This window comes from Panthera onca, chromosome C1 (genome assembly GCF_046562875.1).
Source record: "Panthera onca isolate mPanOnc1 chromosome C1, mPanOnc1 haplotype 2, whole genome shotgun sequence".
NCBI classification, from domain to species: Eukaryota; Metazoa; Chordata; class Mammalia; order Carnivora; family Felidae; genus Panthera; species Panthera onca.
The window spans coordinates 216,059,946-216,080,171 of NC_138346.1; the positions used below are offsets into that span (position 1 = coordinate 216,059,946).

At 41.5% G+C, this 20,226-nt stretch overlaps 1 protein-coding gene across 1 annotated transcript in view; it reads right to left on the reverse strand.

Annotated features, from left to right (window-relative positions):
- PER3 (period circadian regulator 3) overlaps positions 1-20,226 on the reverse strand; it is a 58,216-nt gene that overhangs the window by 15,808 nt on the left and 22,182 nt on the right. The window contains 7 exon segments of the mRNA XM_078450582.2: positions 18-655; positions 1,063-1,308; positions 6,766-6,971; positions 7,004-7,267; positions 7,724-7,856; positions 18,779-18,905; positions 19,340-19,633. Of these exon segments, the coding sequence (XP_078306708.2) occupies positions 18-655; positions 1,063-1,308; positions 6,766-6,971; positions 7,004-7,267; positions 7,724-7,856; positions 18,779-18,905; positions 19,340-19,633 (1,908 nt within the window).

Here is a 20,226-nt window from a genome sequence, read left to right on the forward strand (position 1 = left end):
AAGTTAGTGTCACTTACATCCTCGGCTTCTGGGCAAATGCCCCTTCTCATCTGATCTGAAGATTCGCGGGATCTGAGCGTGTCTTCCTGCAGTAAGTTGAGCCACAGTGGTGAGCTGCTCCTCGAGGTAGTGAGTGCGTGCTCTTCACGCGGCGTCTCCCATTTCCCCTCAGCTCACCTTCGGCTGAGGACCGACCACGGGGGTTCCAGGCTGGCAGCCACTGCTGATGCTGAGGGTGGAATTTCGCAAGAGTCTGGTGCTCCCAAGAACGGATATGGGGGGAAGGATGGTGACAAAAGGGGACAGACAGGGGGTTCGTGCAGGAAAATGGTCATCAAAGTATCTAAGTAGGGGGGGGGGCAGGAAAAGACTGCAAGCAGTTGGGCAAACGTGGCTCAGACAGACATTCGAACGGAGCCACTGCTGCCACGGGGCAGGGCTGGGACGGGGGAAGGAGCCGGGCACAACAGGACGGAGGCCCACGGAGAGGAGGCGAGGGAGGGGCCCCAGGGCTGTGTGTCCTGGACGTCCCCTCGCAAGTGGGGACAGAAGGCGTCCTTAGTACCACTGCTGCCCGGCAGCTGTGGCAGCTTCTTCCCCTTGTGCTTCCCCTTCTTGCCGCCGGCCGCGCTGCTCTGCTTGGAAGCGGAGCCTCCTGAAAGGATGAAGGGGGCGCATATTATGGAAACTAGACCCAAAAAAGAGAAGAACGCCATTCATTCACAGGTAACTGTAAGCAGATGAAGAAGACACGACACCTGCCAACAGGAACCGCGTCCACTACCACGGCTACTAAAAAGACGAGCAAGAGCCCAGATAAAAGCTGCTGCTAGAAAATAAACTTACTTCAGAATCTCTCAATCACTTTCTTATCAAATCAGCTTCTCAGATCCAGCATCTAAGAAATCGTTATCCCAAACAAACTGTCGGCAGGAATTTCGTTCAGCATCTCTCCCATCTGTTTCTTAAAAACAACCCCCCAATTCTTCACTTCCTCTCTCCCAGTACTTACACATATTTATGGAATTGATAAACGAGGCACGGTTTTTAAAACGTAACTACCTTGGACGTACAAATGTTTAGCTTTGCTTCTGCTTTCTTGCGGAAGACAGGCTCTGTAGGGCGATGACAGGAGCTTTTCTCGGAATTTATCAACATAATTCTGTTCCTCCTTCTGTGCGTGGGCTGACAGCATGGCTTTTGTGAGCCCTACTTGTTGAAATTCTTCTGAGGTACACGGACCTGGGTGTGAGCACGGGGTCCAGGGCTCACACGCTGGGACAGCATCCTCTGCCAGAGTCGCTTCTGCTGAGGTGGAAGGGGACAGATTTAATTTTAATTGCTATCAATCATTTGCATTTATTTTATTTTCACTAATCTAATTGCTTTTCAATAAATTTTTACAATCGTTACTACAATGGCTGGAACATAAGAAACTTCATCAACCTAGCAAATAAGTTGTTTTATTTTTTTCTACCTTTCTTTAAACTCTTTGTACACTCGCATATACGTTTTGCAGAGTTGTAACACTCAATGTGCATATACACATTTACTAATATCTTCTTATTGTAAGTATTTTATCTTCTTAAATTCTTCAGATATGTTTTATCTTTGAATTAATTTTAAAAATCTGTAGTATAGGGGCGCCTGGGTGGCGCAGTCGGTTAAGCGTCTGACTTCAGCCAGGTCACGATCTCGCGGTCCGTGAGTTCGAGCCCCGCGTCAGGCTCTGGGCTGATGGCTCGGAGCCTGGAGCCTGTTTCCGATTCTGTGTCTCCCTCTCTCTCTGCCCCTCCCCTGTTCATGCTCTGTCTCTCTCTGTCCCAAAAATAAATAAAAAACGTTGAAAAAAAAAATAAAAATAAAAATCTGTAGTATATTCATGTGGTTCAAAAATCAAGAAGCATTAAACAGGTAGTTAGTAAATTCTCCCCATTCCTGTCTACTATATATCTAGTTCTCATTTATTTCCCCCACAGAAACTCCATTTCTTTTATTGCCTTCTATATCAGTCCAGATTCTTTATGCACCTATAAATAAGCATGAATACAGATTCATATTCCCCACCCTGATTTTTACTCAAAAGGCATATAATATGTACACTCTCTACAGTTTTTTTCACTTAACAACATCCCCTCCCCACCTTTTTTTTTTTTTTTTGAGAGAGAGAGAGAATGTGTACACACAGGGGAAAGGCAGAGGCAGAGGGAGAGAAAGAACCCCAAGCAGGCTCCATGCCTCCACAGAGCCCGATGCACGGCTTGAAATCATGCCCGTAAGATCATGGCCTGAGCTGAAATCAAGAGTCGGACACTTAACTGACTGAGCCACTCAGGTGCCCCAGGAGCATCCCTTTTACCAGCACGAAAACAGCCATTGTACATTTTCTACATATCACAGTCTTCCATTTTATGTGTATACCACAACTTATTGTAGTAAACACCTGTAGACAGACTTGGAGTTGTCTTTTTAGATTTAAAATTGATAGTACTGGGGCACCTGGCTGGCTCAGGCAGAGGAGCGTGTGACTCTTGATCTTGGAGTTATGAGTTCGAGCCCCACGAGCACTGGAAGAGGCAACCACATGGGTAAATAGTTGAAGAGATAACCAGTACCTACACGTGAGCAACAGCAGCGTGGGGTGGGATTTATAACATATGTGGAAGTAAGACATATGGCAACAGACAAAGGCCAGAAGGGGGAAGCAGAAGTACACTATTCTTGGATTTTTATGCTATACCTGAAGTGATACAGTATTTCCAGAAGGTAGACAGTGAACAATTGAACATGTATACTCTAAGTCCCTAAGCAGCCATGAAAGTGAAGCTCACTCCAAACATAAACATACCTGGGTTAAAAGCAAAAAGGCAGAAAAGATAGAACAGGCTAATACTGATTTAAAAAAATGCTAGAGTGAATATATTAATATGAGACAGAGTGTATTTTAGAGTCAAGACTATACAAGGGATAAAGAAGATCATTTCACAATGATAAAAGGGCCAATTCAGAAGAAGGCTAAACATTTATGCACAAAATAAAAAGTTCTTTCAAAACACGTGAAGCAAAAACCAGTTTTACCACAAGGAGAAATGGACAAATGCATAATTACGGTCAGAGATTTCAGGACTCCTTGCGAAGCAGAACAAATACTGAGAGGACTAGTTAGGACAGACAAGACCTGAACAACAGTATCAACCAACCTGACCTGGTTTCCACTGAGAAAATATTCAACCAACAGCAGAATAAACCTTCTTTCCCAGTGCACAAAGAACAGCCATCAAGGTAGAACACATCACAGACCATAAAACAAGGCTCAACAAATACAGAAGAATTCGAGTTTCGTATTTTCTTGGACCACAAGGGGATTAAATTAGAAATCAGTAACAGAAAGAACTGTGGAAAGCCTCCAAATATGTGGTACTGAAGTAATGTGAGATAGCAAATATAGATACATGATGACATAAGTGATTTCAAAGGAGGTGGTTAGGGATAGTAGTCGGTGTTTGAACACAATGAAAATGACACAATACAGCCAAATGTGTGTAACGCAGCTAGAGGTAAAAAAGAAAATTTGTATTAAAATCCATTAGGAGGGGCACCTGGGTGGCTCAGTTGGTTAAGCACCCGACTCTTGGTTTTGGCTCAGGTTATGGTCTCACAATTCATGAGTTTGGGCTCCAACATGAGGTTCTGCTCTGATAGTGTGGAGCCTACTTGAGATTCTCTCTCTCTCCCCCTCTCTCTCTGCCCCTCCCCTCCTCGTTCTCTTTCTCAAGATAAATAAACTTAAAAAAAACTTTTTTTAATCCATTAGGAAAGAAATATGTCCAAAATCAATTCGGCTTCCACGTCGAGAGACTGGAAAGAGAAGAGCAAGATAAAACGAAAGTGGAAGAAAGGAAACAGTAAAAATCAGAGGAGAAATCAGTGACATAGAAAACATGAAAACAATAAACCAAGCCAGTGCAACTGTAAGCTGGTGCTTTGAGAAGACCAATCTAATCGATCAACTCCAGCCAGACTGATCAGAGAAAAAGGAGAAGACATGAAGGTGACAACCTCCGAAATGACAGATGGAACATCATTAGAGATCTTACTGGTGTCAAAAGAAGAATAAGAGAACATTATGCACATGTTTATTCCAATAAATTTGACACTGTAGACAAAGCAGACCAAGTCTTTGAAAGGCAGGCAATAACAAAGTTCACTCAACAAGTAGAAAACCTGAACAGCCCTGAATCTGTAGTTAAAAACTTTGCCAAGAAAACTCTAACCCCAGATGGCTTCACTGATTTCTAACTGAATTAGCTCTTGCCAGAGAGCATAGTATGTACAACGTTATTTTAACTTTGAGACGTAGTACAGCCCAAATATTTTATACCTCAATGAATGCATGAGAAAAGAACTCGTACTGTGCAGATACTGGGTGCTATGTTCTCTGAATGTAAATGACAGCATTGCTCAGATCATCTACTGCTTTACTCGTTTTTTTTAACTAGATGTTTTATTAACTGCACAGAAGCAGTGTTACATTCTTCAATGGTTACGGGAAGTCTATTTTTTTCTAACTCTTTCCATTTTTACTTCCTACCTTGGAAACTCTGCTATTAGCGAATATACATAATGTATTATGATTGTTGTGTCTCCCTGGTGAACTGCTCACCACTATGAACCATCTCTAGGAAGACTCTGTCTTGAACTCTAGTTTATCACCACTGGCACGCCAGTCCTCCTGTGCTCGTCATCTGCGTTGTGCCTCTTTTCTCATTCATTTATCCTCAATCCCTTGGTGGATTATATTTAAACTGTACTTTCCAGCCAGTACATACCTGGGTCTTGATTTTTTTTTTTTAATCTGTTCTGACAATTTCTGCCTTTTAAGTGGAGGGGACACAGTTACATTTAGAGCTATTATTATGGGTTTGACATGTTCCCTCTGGTGATGGTGGTTGTTGCTCTATTCCTCCTTTTCTGCCCTTCTTTTGGATCATTTGTGTGTTTCTTAAAATTACACTGTAACTTATCTCTTGGCTTTATTTCACAGGCCATCTTGACCCTGTTATGGATTTAAAAATATGTTAACGGCAATGGTTTCTGGAGACTGCTTATTAATGTCTGATTCCCTTCTCTGCCACTCATTTGCTACATAACTTTGCGCAAGTCACTTAACTCCTTTGTACCTTAACTGTTGTGTATACGAAATGGAGGCCATAGCTTGCAGGGAAATGCATTTGGAGTCATGGTCCTCAGACCCAATCGTTTAATTAGAGTCAGGGTGTAAACTGCACGAATTAGGCTTTTCAGAGAGCAAAAGACATACAGATACTTTACAGAGACCGTGCTTCTGTTTCTTCTCCTTGGAAGAAAGATGTGGTCCCACAGATGCTGAGATTGGTTTAAGATCAGAACAAACAATTATCAATAAATTCCCTTCAGTGGGAGCTTACAGGCTTTACTATCAATCTTTCAAAATGGTAATACACACCAGATTACAAAAAGTATAGTGGCATGACCACAAAATCTTTCCCCATTGGATGAGACCCCACCTTGTATGGGCTGAGTCACTGGCAGCTATTATGTCCACACTGGAATCAAAAGTATTAAGAAAAGGTATACTAAAAAATTGTGCAGCTGCTCTTTCCCGGGGACTGGCTCAGCTCCAATAAAACTCTATTTTCAGTTCATTAGAAACATAATCTAAGCTCCAACGGTTGTGTCTCTGGTCTCTTCCCACCGACCCCCAGCCTGCCTGTCAATACTGTACTCTCCGTCTCCAAGGGTCAGTGTCAAGATTAGATGAGTTAATTCCTATGAAAGACTAAGGACAGATGGCTGCACACCGTAAGAGCTCAACACGTTTCCTGATGGGCCACTGAAGACCAGCATCAAGAAGTTTGATAACCCCAAAACCTGATTTAACACCTTTGTCACCACTACTTCATCCACCAAATTGTTGTAAGGACAAAGTCAAAGGGTAGGAGACAGTAAAAAGGAATAAAAAGTAGACATCAGAAGAATTTACCAAGTCATTATGTTGCTAAAAGGAAGAGATTTTTTTTTCCTTTGTTTTCTTAAAAACCCTTTTTAACACCCCACAGGCCCTCAGGGGTTTCCCACCTGCCCCGCCCTCCACTGAGAACGTGGGGCACACTCATATGCACACATGCACACCTCGCCCGATGGCCGCTGGGTAGCCCCCTTCCAACGTCCACAAGAACTGTGGCATGGCGTGGCATCCAGCCTGGGGGGTGGGCAGTGGAGTCTGAAGGAGAAGGGACAGGCATCCCCAACTCCTCACAGGCGCCCAAAAGGAAGAGAGTTTTGAGCACACTCTCCTCATTGTTATCAGGCCAATATAAAAATCTGGATGTGTATACGGTCCATCTGGTCACGGCCAATGTCAGTCTGACAAGGACACCTTCTCTCAAGGGCAACAACAAAGTGACCTAAGGCAGCCTCATAAACAACCTCATTAGTGACAGTTAACACTTGCTGAGGACTTACTGCTACGTCACTGGGTTCTGTTAGTTCTAAGTGCCTTCCACGTGTCAGCTGATGTGATCAACAAGTGACAATGATTTAGAAATACGGTCCAAACTATGTAACCGATACAAAGGTGGTATTTCTAAAACTACGGGCTGCTTTAAAGAAAGGACGACGTAATTATAATCCAGAAGTCATTCTTAAGTAACTGATATTAAGGACGTGTTTTCTCACGACCCCGAATTTCATAGGAGTGTTTAGAGCAGGAGGTAAACGTGGCACCTGACTCTGGCGGCGGGGCGTGGACAACGGTGCTGCCGTAGCTACACTGGCTCGTGCCAGAGCCCAGGCTCAGCGCCGCCGGGGACAGGCTCCTGGGGGCGCGTCTTGCAGCGTCTGCGGACCGCCTGGCAGTAGACATCTCCAAGTGAGCTGTGGCTGGGGTCTGAGGCGCAGTTGGGGGCATGAGAGAAACCGACAGTGAAAAGAAAAATCCTCAAAGGAAATTTATGTTAAAGACCAAGTTTGTAGGTGTTTATAACTGGCCATTAAGGAGCAATAGGAAACCAGGATTGTTGGTGATTCACGAAATAAGTAGAGACCAAACCCTGAAGGAAAACCAGAAAGGGATGGCTCTGTGCCCATCCTCTGGCTGGCTAGGAGGGCACTCGCGTTACCGTGCAAGGTCTGGGCATCATTTGCCGTGTGGTTCTGTCTGTCTTCCGAGGATGAAGAGGACGCGCTCTTCCTTTTCAAAGCTGGAACGTCGCAGCTCCTCAGGTATCTGCAACAACGTAACTAGGTCATGTGTGCCTCCCTGGCCCCTAATTTTGCCACTTCCCACATTTCTGCTCTTCTCACGGCACTTTTGCGTGGGTATGCCCTACACTTTCCTTTGATGAGGTCTTCCCTGACTGTCCCAGCCTGAATCACTGGAGTGTCACATCTCTTTTGCCGTGGCCTGGAATTGATCTCCAAACCTTGGCTCGTTTAATTTTTATCATCAAGGTCTTGTCTTCTCAACTGTGCCACGGCTCCCTCAAAGAAGGGACCAATCTTCCTTTTTTGCATCCCTTGAAATGTTCAATTTATTATAAACTGTAGGTAGGTACTCCATAAATACTGACTTATAGTGAACAATCAAGACAATAGATATTAAGTACAATGGAAGGTGTGTGCTTACAGAGACAACGTATGCTTTTGGAAAAACTGGCATGTTCTCAAAACTTGTGTCTCACACCTGATAACACTGTCAATGCAGTTTATTTGCTGATAAGATGGGCTATGCTGGTCTTTTCTCCAATCTTCACTAGACTCCACGTGCATGCTATTGTCTTTCAACGTCAGGAAGGCAGAAGAGACCTTCTGCTCATCTGAAACGGAAAAGATGTGTAATTAAAAATATTATATACCTATGAACTTACCCCACAAAATTAGATCAGGTCCTTTAGCATGTGTACATTCAGTAGAACATTCTATAGCTATTAAAAACAAGCTCAGATCTAAAAAAAAAAAAATGCACTGATACAGAAAGGCATCCATGCAAAATGATCACATTTGTCTTTTGTTTTTTACAAAAAAGAGGTGAAACAAATGTTTCAGCAAAGACTATCGAGGAATAAAACTATTAGGTAAAAGGCTGATGGAGACTCTACAATACTGAGCTGACACTACCTGCCGACTGGTTGATCCTGGCCTCACCGGGACGGGGGCAACCAGACACAACGTGAAGTGTAAGGGGCTGCCAGGCAGATGCTGTGTCCAACAGAACTTTCTGCAATGACAGAACTGTTCCTCATCTGTACTGTCCAATATGGTAGCCACTGACACCTCATGCGACAATTAAGCATGTGAAATGTGGCCACAGCAACTGAGGAACTAAATTTTAAGTTTTATTTATTTGTAAAGAATTTGAATTTAGATTGCCAACGTGGCTAGTAGCTGCCGTACTGGATAGCAGAGGTACAGAGGGAAGACACACGGCCTCAGGCTGGAGCACTGAAGAACTTCAACCTTGTGTAGAGAGCAATGAGCTAATAATGGAGATGGAAGAAGAGCATGGAGACAGGTAAGAGAGAGCCCGCCAAATATGGCGTCACAGAGACCCAGAAGGTAAACTGGTTCAAGGAACGAGTAACTATGTTCAGTACTGCTGAGGGGCTGGGTTAGCCACGGTTGTTGTTGTTATTAACGAAGGTCATCTGAGCTGCGTGGAAGAGACCACTCAATTTCTGGGGGGAATTAACTGAAAGATGACTCGTTAACTTTCACTTATGAACCTTTATACTTTTAATTCTTTAATAATTTTAAACTCAAAGAGGGCTACAAAAATAGTAGAGTTCCCAAATACCCTCTACCCAGCACCCACTAATGTAACATCTTGCAGAACTGTAACAGGATGAACAAAACTAAGGAATTCACAGTGGCACACTGCCAATCAACCACAGCCTATTTGGATTTCACCTGCTGCACCATGAACTGTCATTTTCTGCTCCAGGATCCAACCTGAGATTCACAGTGATCTCAAGTGTCAATGTCTCAGTCTCTCCTGGTCTCTCCTGATCTGCCCCTTGATGTGAGTTTCCCTGATGTTCTCTATGATGAGGCTGAGGTTATGCATCTTGGGGAGGGTTCCTGCAGAGGTGCTGTGCCCTTCCCCGTGCCCCACACCACAGGGGTACATGACCTTGACATATTTTGTTGTGGGTGTTGTCAGCCTTCATCACTGGTTAAGTTGCTGTCTGCCAGAGTTCTCCCTGGAAAAGTCCCTGAATGGACTTAATGCCACCAAACTGCACATTTAAAAATGGTTAAGGGGCACCTGGGTGGCTCAGGTGGTTAAGCTTCCAACTCTTGATTTTGGCTCAGGTCATGATCTCACGGTTCATGAGTTTGAGCCCCACATTGGGCTCTGTGCTGATGGCGCAGAGCCTGCCTGGGATTCTCTCTCTCTCCATCACTGCTCCTTACCTGCTCTCTCTTTCTCTCTCCCCCTGAAATAACTTAAAAAATAAATAAAAATGTTAAAAAAAGTTTTTAACATTTTTATTTATTTTTGAGAGACAGAGGGAGCCTGTGAGCAGGAGAGGGGCAGAGAGAGAGGGAGACACAGAATCCAAAGCAGCCTCCAAGCTCTAAGCTGTCAGCACAGAGCCCGATGCGGGGCTCGAACCCACGAACTGTGAGATCACAACCTGAGCTGAAGTCGGATGCTTAACCGACTGAGCCACCCAGGACCCACCCCCAAAATTTTAAAATGGTGAAAAAAAATATATATATACATATGTATATGTAATATACATGTACATACATATATATATATACCACAATTAAAAAATATTTCAATTAATTTCAGCTTTCACTGGAGGATATTCCCCACAGCAGTTATTACTGTGAGTGTTTTTTCCCCTTTCAGATTTATTGAGATATAGCTGACATACAGCAATGTGTAAGTTTAAGGTGTACAGCATAATGACCACTGATAGCAATTTCCTATTTCTACAAGGACTTCCTTGTAAATCCTTTCAATGGGGAAAACCAGTAAATATAATGCATGTATGCTAACCCTTGTCTATCCATCTGTCCATGCATCCATTAAATAGAAAGGCACGAGTTCATGCTGACACCTTCAACTCCAACCCAGCACCAAGAGTCGATTCTAACATTCCCTCTTTGCTGATCTGTAAGTTCCTTCTCTCATAGTGAGGAATCTGACTATTGTTATCTATAACATACACACCTGTTTGTTCAACCCTCCCTACGTCTAAATTACCTTTGGAATTGCTAACCCATACTCGGATAAGAAACAAGTTTATCAACTTGATTACAGTGTTCGTGTCCATTTGCATTTTGTATTTAGTCCTTGGGTATCCAGTTAACACACTGATTTCCAAAGTTACTTAGCTCCTTTCTTCCTTACACCCTCAGTATTTTAATGCCATTTATTTGTGATGCAGTTAGATTCATTTGTCACAGGCTTCCTATCACTTTGGGTTTCCTCTACATTCTGGGTGGGATGAGGTAGGCAGATCCATGACTTTTAGCAAATGCACACAAAGTTGTGTTTCTACCACCAGAGTAACAAACAGAATGTTTCCATCACTCAGAAATTTCCCTTCAGCTGTCCCTTTGTGGTCAATGCAGAAAGAATGCTTTTCTAGAATGGAATTGTAGAATATGTAACCTTTTCATTTTGACTTCTTCCACTTGGTAAAATGCATTTTAGATCCATATATGTTGCTGTAGGAATCAAGTCCCTTCCCTTTTACTGCTGAATAATACTCCATTGTGTGGATGGACCGGTTTAACCATTTACCTAAATGGTGAATGACATCTTATGTTGTTTCCAATTTTTGATGAGCATGAATGAAGTGTGATAAACACATAGACAAGTTTACGTGTGAACTCGAGTTTTTCTTTTGTTTGAGTAAATAAGAATGGAATTGCTGGGTCATATAGCAAAAGAGAGAATGTTTAGTTTGTAAGAAACTGCCAACCTTCTCAAAAGTGCTGTACAATTTGACATCACCTTCAGCACTGAGAGCTCCAGTTACTCTGCATTCTTGCCACAACTCGGTATAGTCAGTACTTTGTCTTTTACTTTTTAGCCATTCTAATTGGTGTGTGATGGTATCTCATGTGGTTTTCATTTCCTTATGACTGAGATTGAGCATGGTTTCCTATGCTATTTGCCATCTGGGTGTACTTCACTGGGAAAGTGTCAGATCTCTTGACCACTAAAAAAAAAAGTTTATTTATTTTGAGAGAGAGTGAGAGTGTGTGTGCCATGTGCACAGGTGAAGGGCTGAGAGAGAGGGAGAGAGAATCCCATGCAGGCTCTGTGCCATCAGTGCAGAGCCCAACAAAGGGTTCAATCTCACGAACCGTGAGATCATGACCTGAGCCAAAATCAAGAGTCGGAGGCTCAACTGAGCCACCCAGGCACCCACTGACCATTTTCTGATTGGATTGTTTATCTTCCTATTGTCGAGTTTTGACAGTTTTTTATGTGTTGTGGATATGAATTTTTTTTATTGTACCTATAATTTGCAAATATTGTCTTTTCATTGTCTTACTAATGTCCTTCAAGGAGAAGTTTTTAATTTTGATACAGCCTATCTCATTGATTTTTTCTTTTATGGGTCATGCTTTTGATATTGTATCTAAAACCTCTTTGCCAAACCCAAGATCACAAAGATTTTCTCCTAAGATTTCTTCTAGAAGTTTATAGTTTTAAGTTTTACATTTAGGTCTATAATCAAGTTTGAATTAGCTTTTGTATAGCATGTGAGCTATGTGTTGAGGTTCAGTTTTTTAATATATGTGGATGTCTAATCATTCAGTACCATCTGTTGGAAAGACTATCCTTTGTCCATTGACTTGACCTTGCACCTCTGTCAAAAACTGCATTTGTGTAAGTCTGTTTTGTCTCTAATCTGTCCCACTGATCTTTTCACCAATATCACACTGTCTTAATTAGTAAGTTTTTTAAATTTTTTAACATTTATTCATTTTTGAGACAGAGAGAGACAGAGCATGAACGGGGGAAGGTCAGAGAGAGAGGGAGACACAGAATCTGAAACAGGCTCCAGGCTCTGAGCTGTCAGCACAGAGCCCGACGCGGGGCTCGAAATCACAGACCGCGAGATCATGACCTGAGCCGAAGTCGGACGCCCAACCGACTGAGCCACCCAGGCACCCCTTAATTAGTAAGTTTTGAAATCACGTAGAGTAAGTCCTCCAACATTGCTTTTCTTTTTCAGAACTGTTTCGGCTATTTTAGTTTATTTTTTCATATAAGTTTGGGGATCCTCTTGATGATATCTAAAAAAAAAAAAAATCCTGCTGAGAGTTTAACTGGAATTACACTGAATGCACAGACCAACCTGGAGAGAACTGACATCTTAACAATATTGAGTATTCTAAATCATGAATTTGATATACCTTTTCATTCACCTAGTACTTTTAAGTTTTTCTTTCATCAATGTTTTATAGTTTTCTGTATATGGATTATTTCATATCTTCTGTTAGATTTTGTATCTAAGTATTTCAGTTTTGCATAGTTTTTAAAAATTTGTTTCCAATTGTTCCTTGTTAGTACACAGAAATTTAACTGATCTTCCACATGGACTGTGTATCTTGTAACCTTGCTAAAATCAGTATTTTTTTTTTTTTTGTAGATCCTTTAGAATTTTTCTATGTAGATAGTCATGTCATCTGTGAATGGAAAGTGTTTTATTTCTTCCTTTCCAATCTGTATGTCTTTTATTTCTTTCTCTTGCCTACTACATTGGACAGGACTTCCAGTCTAATATTAAGACATGGTAAGTGGATACCCTTGGCTTGTTCTCTAGGTTAGGGTAAAAGCATTCTCTTCCCATCAAGCATAATGTTAGCTGTAGGTGTTTATAGATGCCTTTTTGTCAGGTTAATGAAATTCTTTTTCTATTTCTCATTTTTGAATATTTATCATATGTAGATGTTGAATTTTGTCACATGCTTTTTCTCCATCTACTAAAATAATCTGATGGTTTGTCTTTTTTATTGTTAACATGATGAATTAAAGTGCTTGACTTTCACATATTGAACCAACCTTGCATTCCTAGAATAAATCATATTTGATTGTGATGTATTTGTCTTTTTTATACTTTGCTGAGTTTGATTTGATGATTTTGCAAATATGTTAATGAGGGATCCTGGTCTACAATCTTCTTTTCTTGAATTGTCTTTATCTTGTTTCAGTATTACAGTACTAATGGACTCATAAAATGAGTTTGGGAGTTTCCTTTCCAAACTTCCTTCTTCTATTTTTTTTCCGTCTTCAATTTTCTGACACAAAGATTATGTACAGACTGGAATTATTACTTCCTTGAATGTTTGACAGAACTCTCCAGTGAAAGCATCTGGGCCTAGTTTTCTTTTTGTAAGGTTTTCAATTTCAAATTCAGTATCTGTAGTAGACAGAAGTCTATTCTAGTTGCCTATTACTTTTACACTGAGTTCTTTTTTTTTTTTTAATGTTTATTTATTTTTGAGAGAGAGCCAGAGAGCATGAGTCAGGGAGGGAGGAGAGAGACACACACAGAATCCAAAGCAGGCTCCAGGCTCCGAGCTGTCTGCACAGAGCAGATGCGGAGCTCGAACCCATGAACCGTGAGATCATGACCTGAGCTGAAGTCGAATGCTTAACCAACTGAGCCACCCAGGTGCCCCATTTTCACTGAGTTCTGATAGCTTGTTTCTTTCAAATAACAGACCAAAGTTGGGGGGATAGAGTTGTTTGTAGTCACTTTAACATCTGTGTGATCTTTCATTCCCAATACTGGCCATTTCTGTCTTCTTTTCTTATTAAGCATGGCCAAAAGATTGTTAATTTTATTTTTATCAGCTTTTGATTTCATTGATTTTCTCTTATTTCTATTTTCAATTCCATCGATACCTGGTTTTAAAGATTTCCTTCTTTCTGCTTACCTTGGATTTAATTTGCTCTTCTTGCTCTTGTTTCTTAGGAGAAAGCTTAGATTACTGATGGAGACCTTTTTTCTTTTTCTTATACAATCAATGCTATATCAATTTCCCTTTAAGCGCTGCTTTAGCTTCATTCCACAATTTTTTTTGTTGTCTTTTCAATTCATTCCTTTCAAAATGATTTTACTTCCCTTTAAGACCTTGACCTGTAGGTTACTCAGATATGTGTTCTCTAATTTTCAAACATTTGGGAATTTTCTAGATAAAACTTTCAGTGACTGATTTCTAGTTTAATCAAGTCAGAGAATATACTTGGTATGATTTATATATTTTTTAAATTGTTAAGGTTTGTATTATGGCCTAGAATAAGGTCTATCTTGATGAATGGTCCATGTGCCCTTCAGAAAAATAAGTATGTTGTTGTTGGTTGGAATGTTCCATACATGTTCAAGCCAATCTTGATGGTGTTTTTCAGATCTTCTATACTTTTGCTAAATCTCTGTCCACTTGTTTTATCAATTAGAGAGAGGTTTGTTACAGTCTCTACCACTGAGGATTTGTTTATTTCTCAAAGCTTTTATCAGTTTTTGCTTCATGTATTTTGAAGCTCTGATGTTAGGTGCATAACCTTTTAGGACTGTTACATGCTCTCAGAGAATCAACCACTTTGTTGTCATGCAGTATCCCTCTGAAACCCTCCCTGCTAAAGTTCATGATCCTAAAGTCTACATTAGTTGATATTAATACAGCTTTCCGGCTTTCTTTTTATTCCTGTTAGTATGTGAATCTTTTGTAACCTTTTGCTCTTAACCTATATTTTTATTTGCAAAATGGGTTCTTGTAGATACTACGCAGATGCCTCTCGTTTTTTCACCCATTGACAATGTCAGTCTTCTAGCTGGTATATTGAGACCATTCACATTTCATGTGATTATGGATATAGCTGAATTAAAGTGTACCACTTTGCTAGCTGTTTTCCACTTGTTCCATCTGGGTTTTTGTTTCTTTTCTGCCTCATTTTGCTTTAAATGTTTTAAGTTCCACTTTATCTCGTCAAATGACATTTATTGCTTCTTTAGAAACTAGTTCTGATAGCTGTTCTAAATTTCACAACATACATCTTTCAGAAATCAGTTTCTACCTCCAAATAATATATTGCTTCTGATGTAAGGCCTCCACAGCAGCACATTTCCAGTGCCTCCCCCAATCCTTTGCAGTATTTTAACATAGACCACAAAAGCAGAAGAGTATTTTTGCGTTAGTTGGTTACCTTCCAGGGCAATTAAAAATAAGTAAAAAATAAAACTTCATTAACTCCATTTCCAGTGCTTGTCATTTCTTTGTGTAGATCCAAGTTTTATGTCCGGTACCATATTCCTTCCCCCTTTAGAAATTCCCTTAGCGTTTCTTATAGACTAGATCTGCTGGCAATACACTCCCCGCCTAGTTTTTGTTTAAGAAATCTTTCAATTTCCTTCATTTCTGAAAGATACTTTCCACCACGTAGGGAATTCTGCACTAACAATTTTTTGTCTTAAGACATTTTGTTTTCTAGTGTCCCCAGCATCTAAAGAAAATGCCTATTGTAATTCTTACCCTTGTTTTTCTGTATGTAGTCTATGTTCCTCTGGCTACCTTCAAGATATCCTCTTTGCTTTTGTTTCTGGCAATTGGAATATGATATTTCCAAGTACATGGTGTATTTTTTTCCCAAGTATGTGGTGTTTTTATCTTGTGATAGGTTTTTATTTGGTTATTTTTTGTATCTATGCTACTTGGTGTTCTTCTTATCTGTGGAAAATTCTTGGTCGTTATTTCCAGTATTTCTTCTGGGATTCCATTAGTCTTATGTTAGATCATTTGATAGTGTCTCAAGGTTCTTAGAGGCTCTATTCTACATGTTTATTTCTCTTTGTGTTTCAGTTGACATAACCTGTATGTATCGATCTTCAAGTTTATGGATTCCTTTTTTGGGTGTGTTGAGTGCCCATCCAAGACATATTTACAACTCTAGTATTTCTTTTTGATCCTTTCTTTTATGTCCCATCTCTATGCTATGATACCCATGTGGTTTTGCATGCTGCTCACTGTCCCATAGATTTTAATGTGTTAAATTCCCTGTCGGGTAGTTCCAACATCTGTGTCATATCCGTCTCTTGTTCGGATGGCTGCTTTATCTCTTGGGAGTTTTTTTCCTTGCCTCTTCATATGTTGAAAACGGAGTATCTCGTGTAGGACAGTGGAGACTAGCATGCCTTTCCTTCTGCTGGGTCTGTGTTCGAGTTAACCTAATTTGTTGGCCAGGCCTAAGGTCTGCCGTTGCTATGGTTTCATTCAACATCGGTATAGCTTTCCAATTCCTCTAGTGACATTTTGTACTTACGTGGTGGCTGGTGCGTTAGAGAGCTTTGGGTTTTTTCCTATATCTGCTCCACTTGCAGCCTGTGGTCTTCCCCTGGTACTATGCCTTGGAGGCCTGTCTCTTGCGAGTTACCAGTTCCATCAGCTAGTGCATCAGTACTCAGGGCTTGATTTCACTTCTCCCTGCAAGCACATTTCTCCCTTAGATTTTAGGCCTGTTGGTTGCCACGTAGCCTCAGTACTCTGACATGTTCAAGAAAGCTCATGAATTTGCTGCCATATGGCTTTTTTCCTTCTCAGTTTGGAATGATGCTCTTTCCATCTCTCCCTGAGCAGAAACCAAAGCACGCTCACCCTGAATGAGTTCAGTTCATCGATCAATATCTCTCCCTCAAGCACTACCACCCCAGAAGTGGAACATTTTCCCCAATTTCTCTAGCTGCTTCTAGCAGCTGGCATCAGTATATAAAGCTGATGAAAGGGCTTTATATCTTTGTTAGTCCTTGGCTTTCCATATTAACTTTTGAAAATTTCCCATCTTCCTCTATTTCAAAGCCTAATCTGCCCTCATAAGAAAGGTAAAAATATAAACTTAAAACCTTATCTTCTTGTTGGCTCTGGCACCCTGTACATAAGCTATGTACACAATGACTACTTACTATTTTCCTTTTGATTGGACTTATTTCTACTCAATTTCTAATATTTAAATTATAAGATTATCTTGAAGCTGCATACTTGTTTCTTTTGAGTAAGTTGTAATAACGATTTTTTTACTAGCTCTTTAAACTTGTAGGTCTTGAGATGTTAATAAAATCAAGATGCCCAAGTAACATTAGTTCTCCGAAGCTCTATCAAATGGCAGATCTTCCCTCTCACCCAAAAGACACGTCCTATGTGTGTTAGAGTCAAATACAGCATATAGCTAAGTAGTAGGATAATGTCAATTTCTAGAATAGCATCATAAATGCACAGAATTAGCTACAACTTGAATACAGCCTTTAAACCATGATAGTGATGGCACTTCCAGGCCAATGGTGGGTGATACGAAACTGAACAAAGCAGAAGGTAAGAAAGGATTTCCACTCTGACAAGAAATATAGAGGTCAGGACAAAAAACTGTGGCCCTAACATGAGGTCCTAGGCCTAAGCAGCAGTGAGCAGCACAAAGTGGACCACTTTCTTTAAATAAAGAAAAAGTGTACAAATTTTAGCCGTCAAATCTCCCTGAAGAAGTCCCAATGCTAGGACATGGGATAATAACATACAGCAAGTCAGATACTTAAGATAGGAAATCTGATGGTTTCAAGGGACAAAAAAAGTTGTTTCTGTCTCGTGCCCTTACAGCTACAGCAAAAGAAACAAGCAGAGTGCTAAACCTCCTACCAAGGCAACAAGAAAAACCCACGGACTGGGCATGCTGTATCGGGAGGGCAGCCTCAGGGCTCCCTGTGATACCACCTGAAAGAGCAGTGGTTGGATGTTTCTGTTGTGTAAATCATGGCAAGTACTGAAGGATATAGCTATTATTATTTTTTATTCTTATTGACTTTAGAGAAGAAATTTCACCCCTACTGTGTAAATACCCACATCTGACAATGATAGAGACCATTAATAATATTCTGGTGACCAAACCTATGATGACTTCCAAAGTTATATTAACGTTCAGGAAGACAAGTGAAGGGAAAGCTAACTAAACTAAAAAAGTTAATATAACTTGGTCTCTACGTTATATCATAGATCCTTCCTCTGCTATGTAATGCCAGTAGGTTAACTTTTCTACACAATGTCAATCATCATGACTGATCCAATTCCTTAGGAACATTCCTTACCTCATAAACATGTATTTAAAAAAAAATCCCCAATTTTACATTCAGTTGAGGTCATAAATATTCTTCATTTGTTCTAAATGACAGAATTATTATGTTAATGTGCTTTTTAAAATCTGAAACATACTCTAAAATTAACTCTTTTGGGGCATCAGGGTGGCTCAGTCTGTTAAGGTGGGACTTCGACTCAGGTCATGATCTCACAGTTCTGAGTTGGAGCCCTGCTTCCGGCTCTGTGCTGACAGCTCAGATCCCGAAGCTGGCTTCCCAGATTCTTGTTCTCCCTTTCTCTGCCCCTCCCCCACTTGCGCTCTGTTTCTCTCCCCCCCCCAAAAAAAAATTAAAAAAATTTTAATTAACTTTTTTGATTTATAGATACCTTATTCGGAAGAATCTATGAATCTGCTGGTGTTACCAAAAACATTAATTCTTTAGTGGAAATACACGGAAATACACTCTAATACCATTTAGCTTCCCGAGCAGTATTTGCCGCTGCCATTATCATTATTGCTCTCGTCACCCGGGCAAGGAAAGGTGAAAGGTGACAGCACAGGCCCGTGGCTTTCTGCTCACACGCCCACGTCACCCCAGGAGAGGGCAGAGCCGTGGGAGGTGGTCTGGGCACTGCCCCGCTGACTCACCGCTAAGCCGTCCTGTGCGCATCGCCGTCACTTGCTTATCTGGTGACTTGGCCATTGACTCAATGTAGAGCTGCTGACCGAGATTCTTAATTTTGTTTAGACGGACGGAGACCTGCTGCAAAGTCAGCTGAGGGAAAAGAATGAGAGAAGGTGCTTCAGAAATTATAAACATGTACATTAAAAGACACACGAACAAAACACACGTAACTTCCGGTTCTCTGAGGACATGGCGGCTGAGAACACAGTGACCACGTTAACTCACTTTCCTCCCCGAGCCTCTGCACGGCCAGTACAAATGAGACTTTACACACGTCTATTCGCAATACGGTAATCTTTAGAAATCGTACAATAAACCCAAATATCACCTTCCAAAACTGGTATTTTCTTTTAACAGCCATTGTTTCAAACCAAAATGGGGTAAGCAGGGCGTCTGCGATCGAGTAAGGTCCAGAATCTCTCACAGGAAGTCACAGGCGCTGAGGTGCAGGAGCGGCGCACACGCGCTCCGAGGACGCAGAGGGTGGAGGGCGCGCCTGCGCGGACGCGACGTGGCTCACGTACCGGCTCCCCGTGCGCGTGCGCGGCGCGGGGCCCTCCGGCCTCACTAGACGATGCGCTCTCGACGCGCTGCTCCCGCGAGGCGCTGCCGCCCGGGCTCCCTAGCTGCCGGAGGCGCTTGTGTGAACCGGCTGAAGGGAAAAGGGGGCCAGGTGTCAGCGTTACGGGGTGCGGGGCCGCCAGGGGACAGGCACAGCGGCTGGCACCCGAGAGTGTGTCTGAGATCACCGAACGCGAAGGTGAACGCTTCCGAAATCCTAAGTGCGGTGGGTGAAGCTCCATGCTTCCGGCCCGAGGCTGACAAAAAAGACATTCCTCTCTCGTTCGGTAATTCTCAAGGGCAAAGTCTAGTTTTCTAGCCCGGTGGACGCTTCTAGAACAACAAGTCTTTAGAAAGCCACATGGTTATAAGAGAGGTCACAAAATAGGACAGTGAACTCTAGTAGTTCTTTATGCTGAGTTTGGAACAGACGGAACAAATTAAATACCGTACTTTTTTCCATGAACTTCCTTCACGAACCCTAGAGACTTTACAAAAGACGGTTTGGAAGCTACCGGGCGCACGGTTTTCTGTGTGACACCATCAGTAAACGCTTCGCAAGCTTATTAGTTGGGTCTCCAGTAGAAATCATTTTTGGCATCTGCTTTCAAGAAGTAGTTTTTGCCACGTTTGTTTTGGAGTAACCAGAGATGCTGAGACCTGCCATCCCTCTGCCCCCATCCTTTACGATTAGAATTATTGTTTAAAAAAATACGGCAAATCCCAGAAGTTGAGCCCATGGCTAGTGTTGGAAATACAAGAAGGATGTTCTCATTTAGAAATAGCTTCCTTGTCTTACCTGCCTACTATGACTCGATTTGCTTAGAATGGGATCTTAAAAGAATGTTCT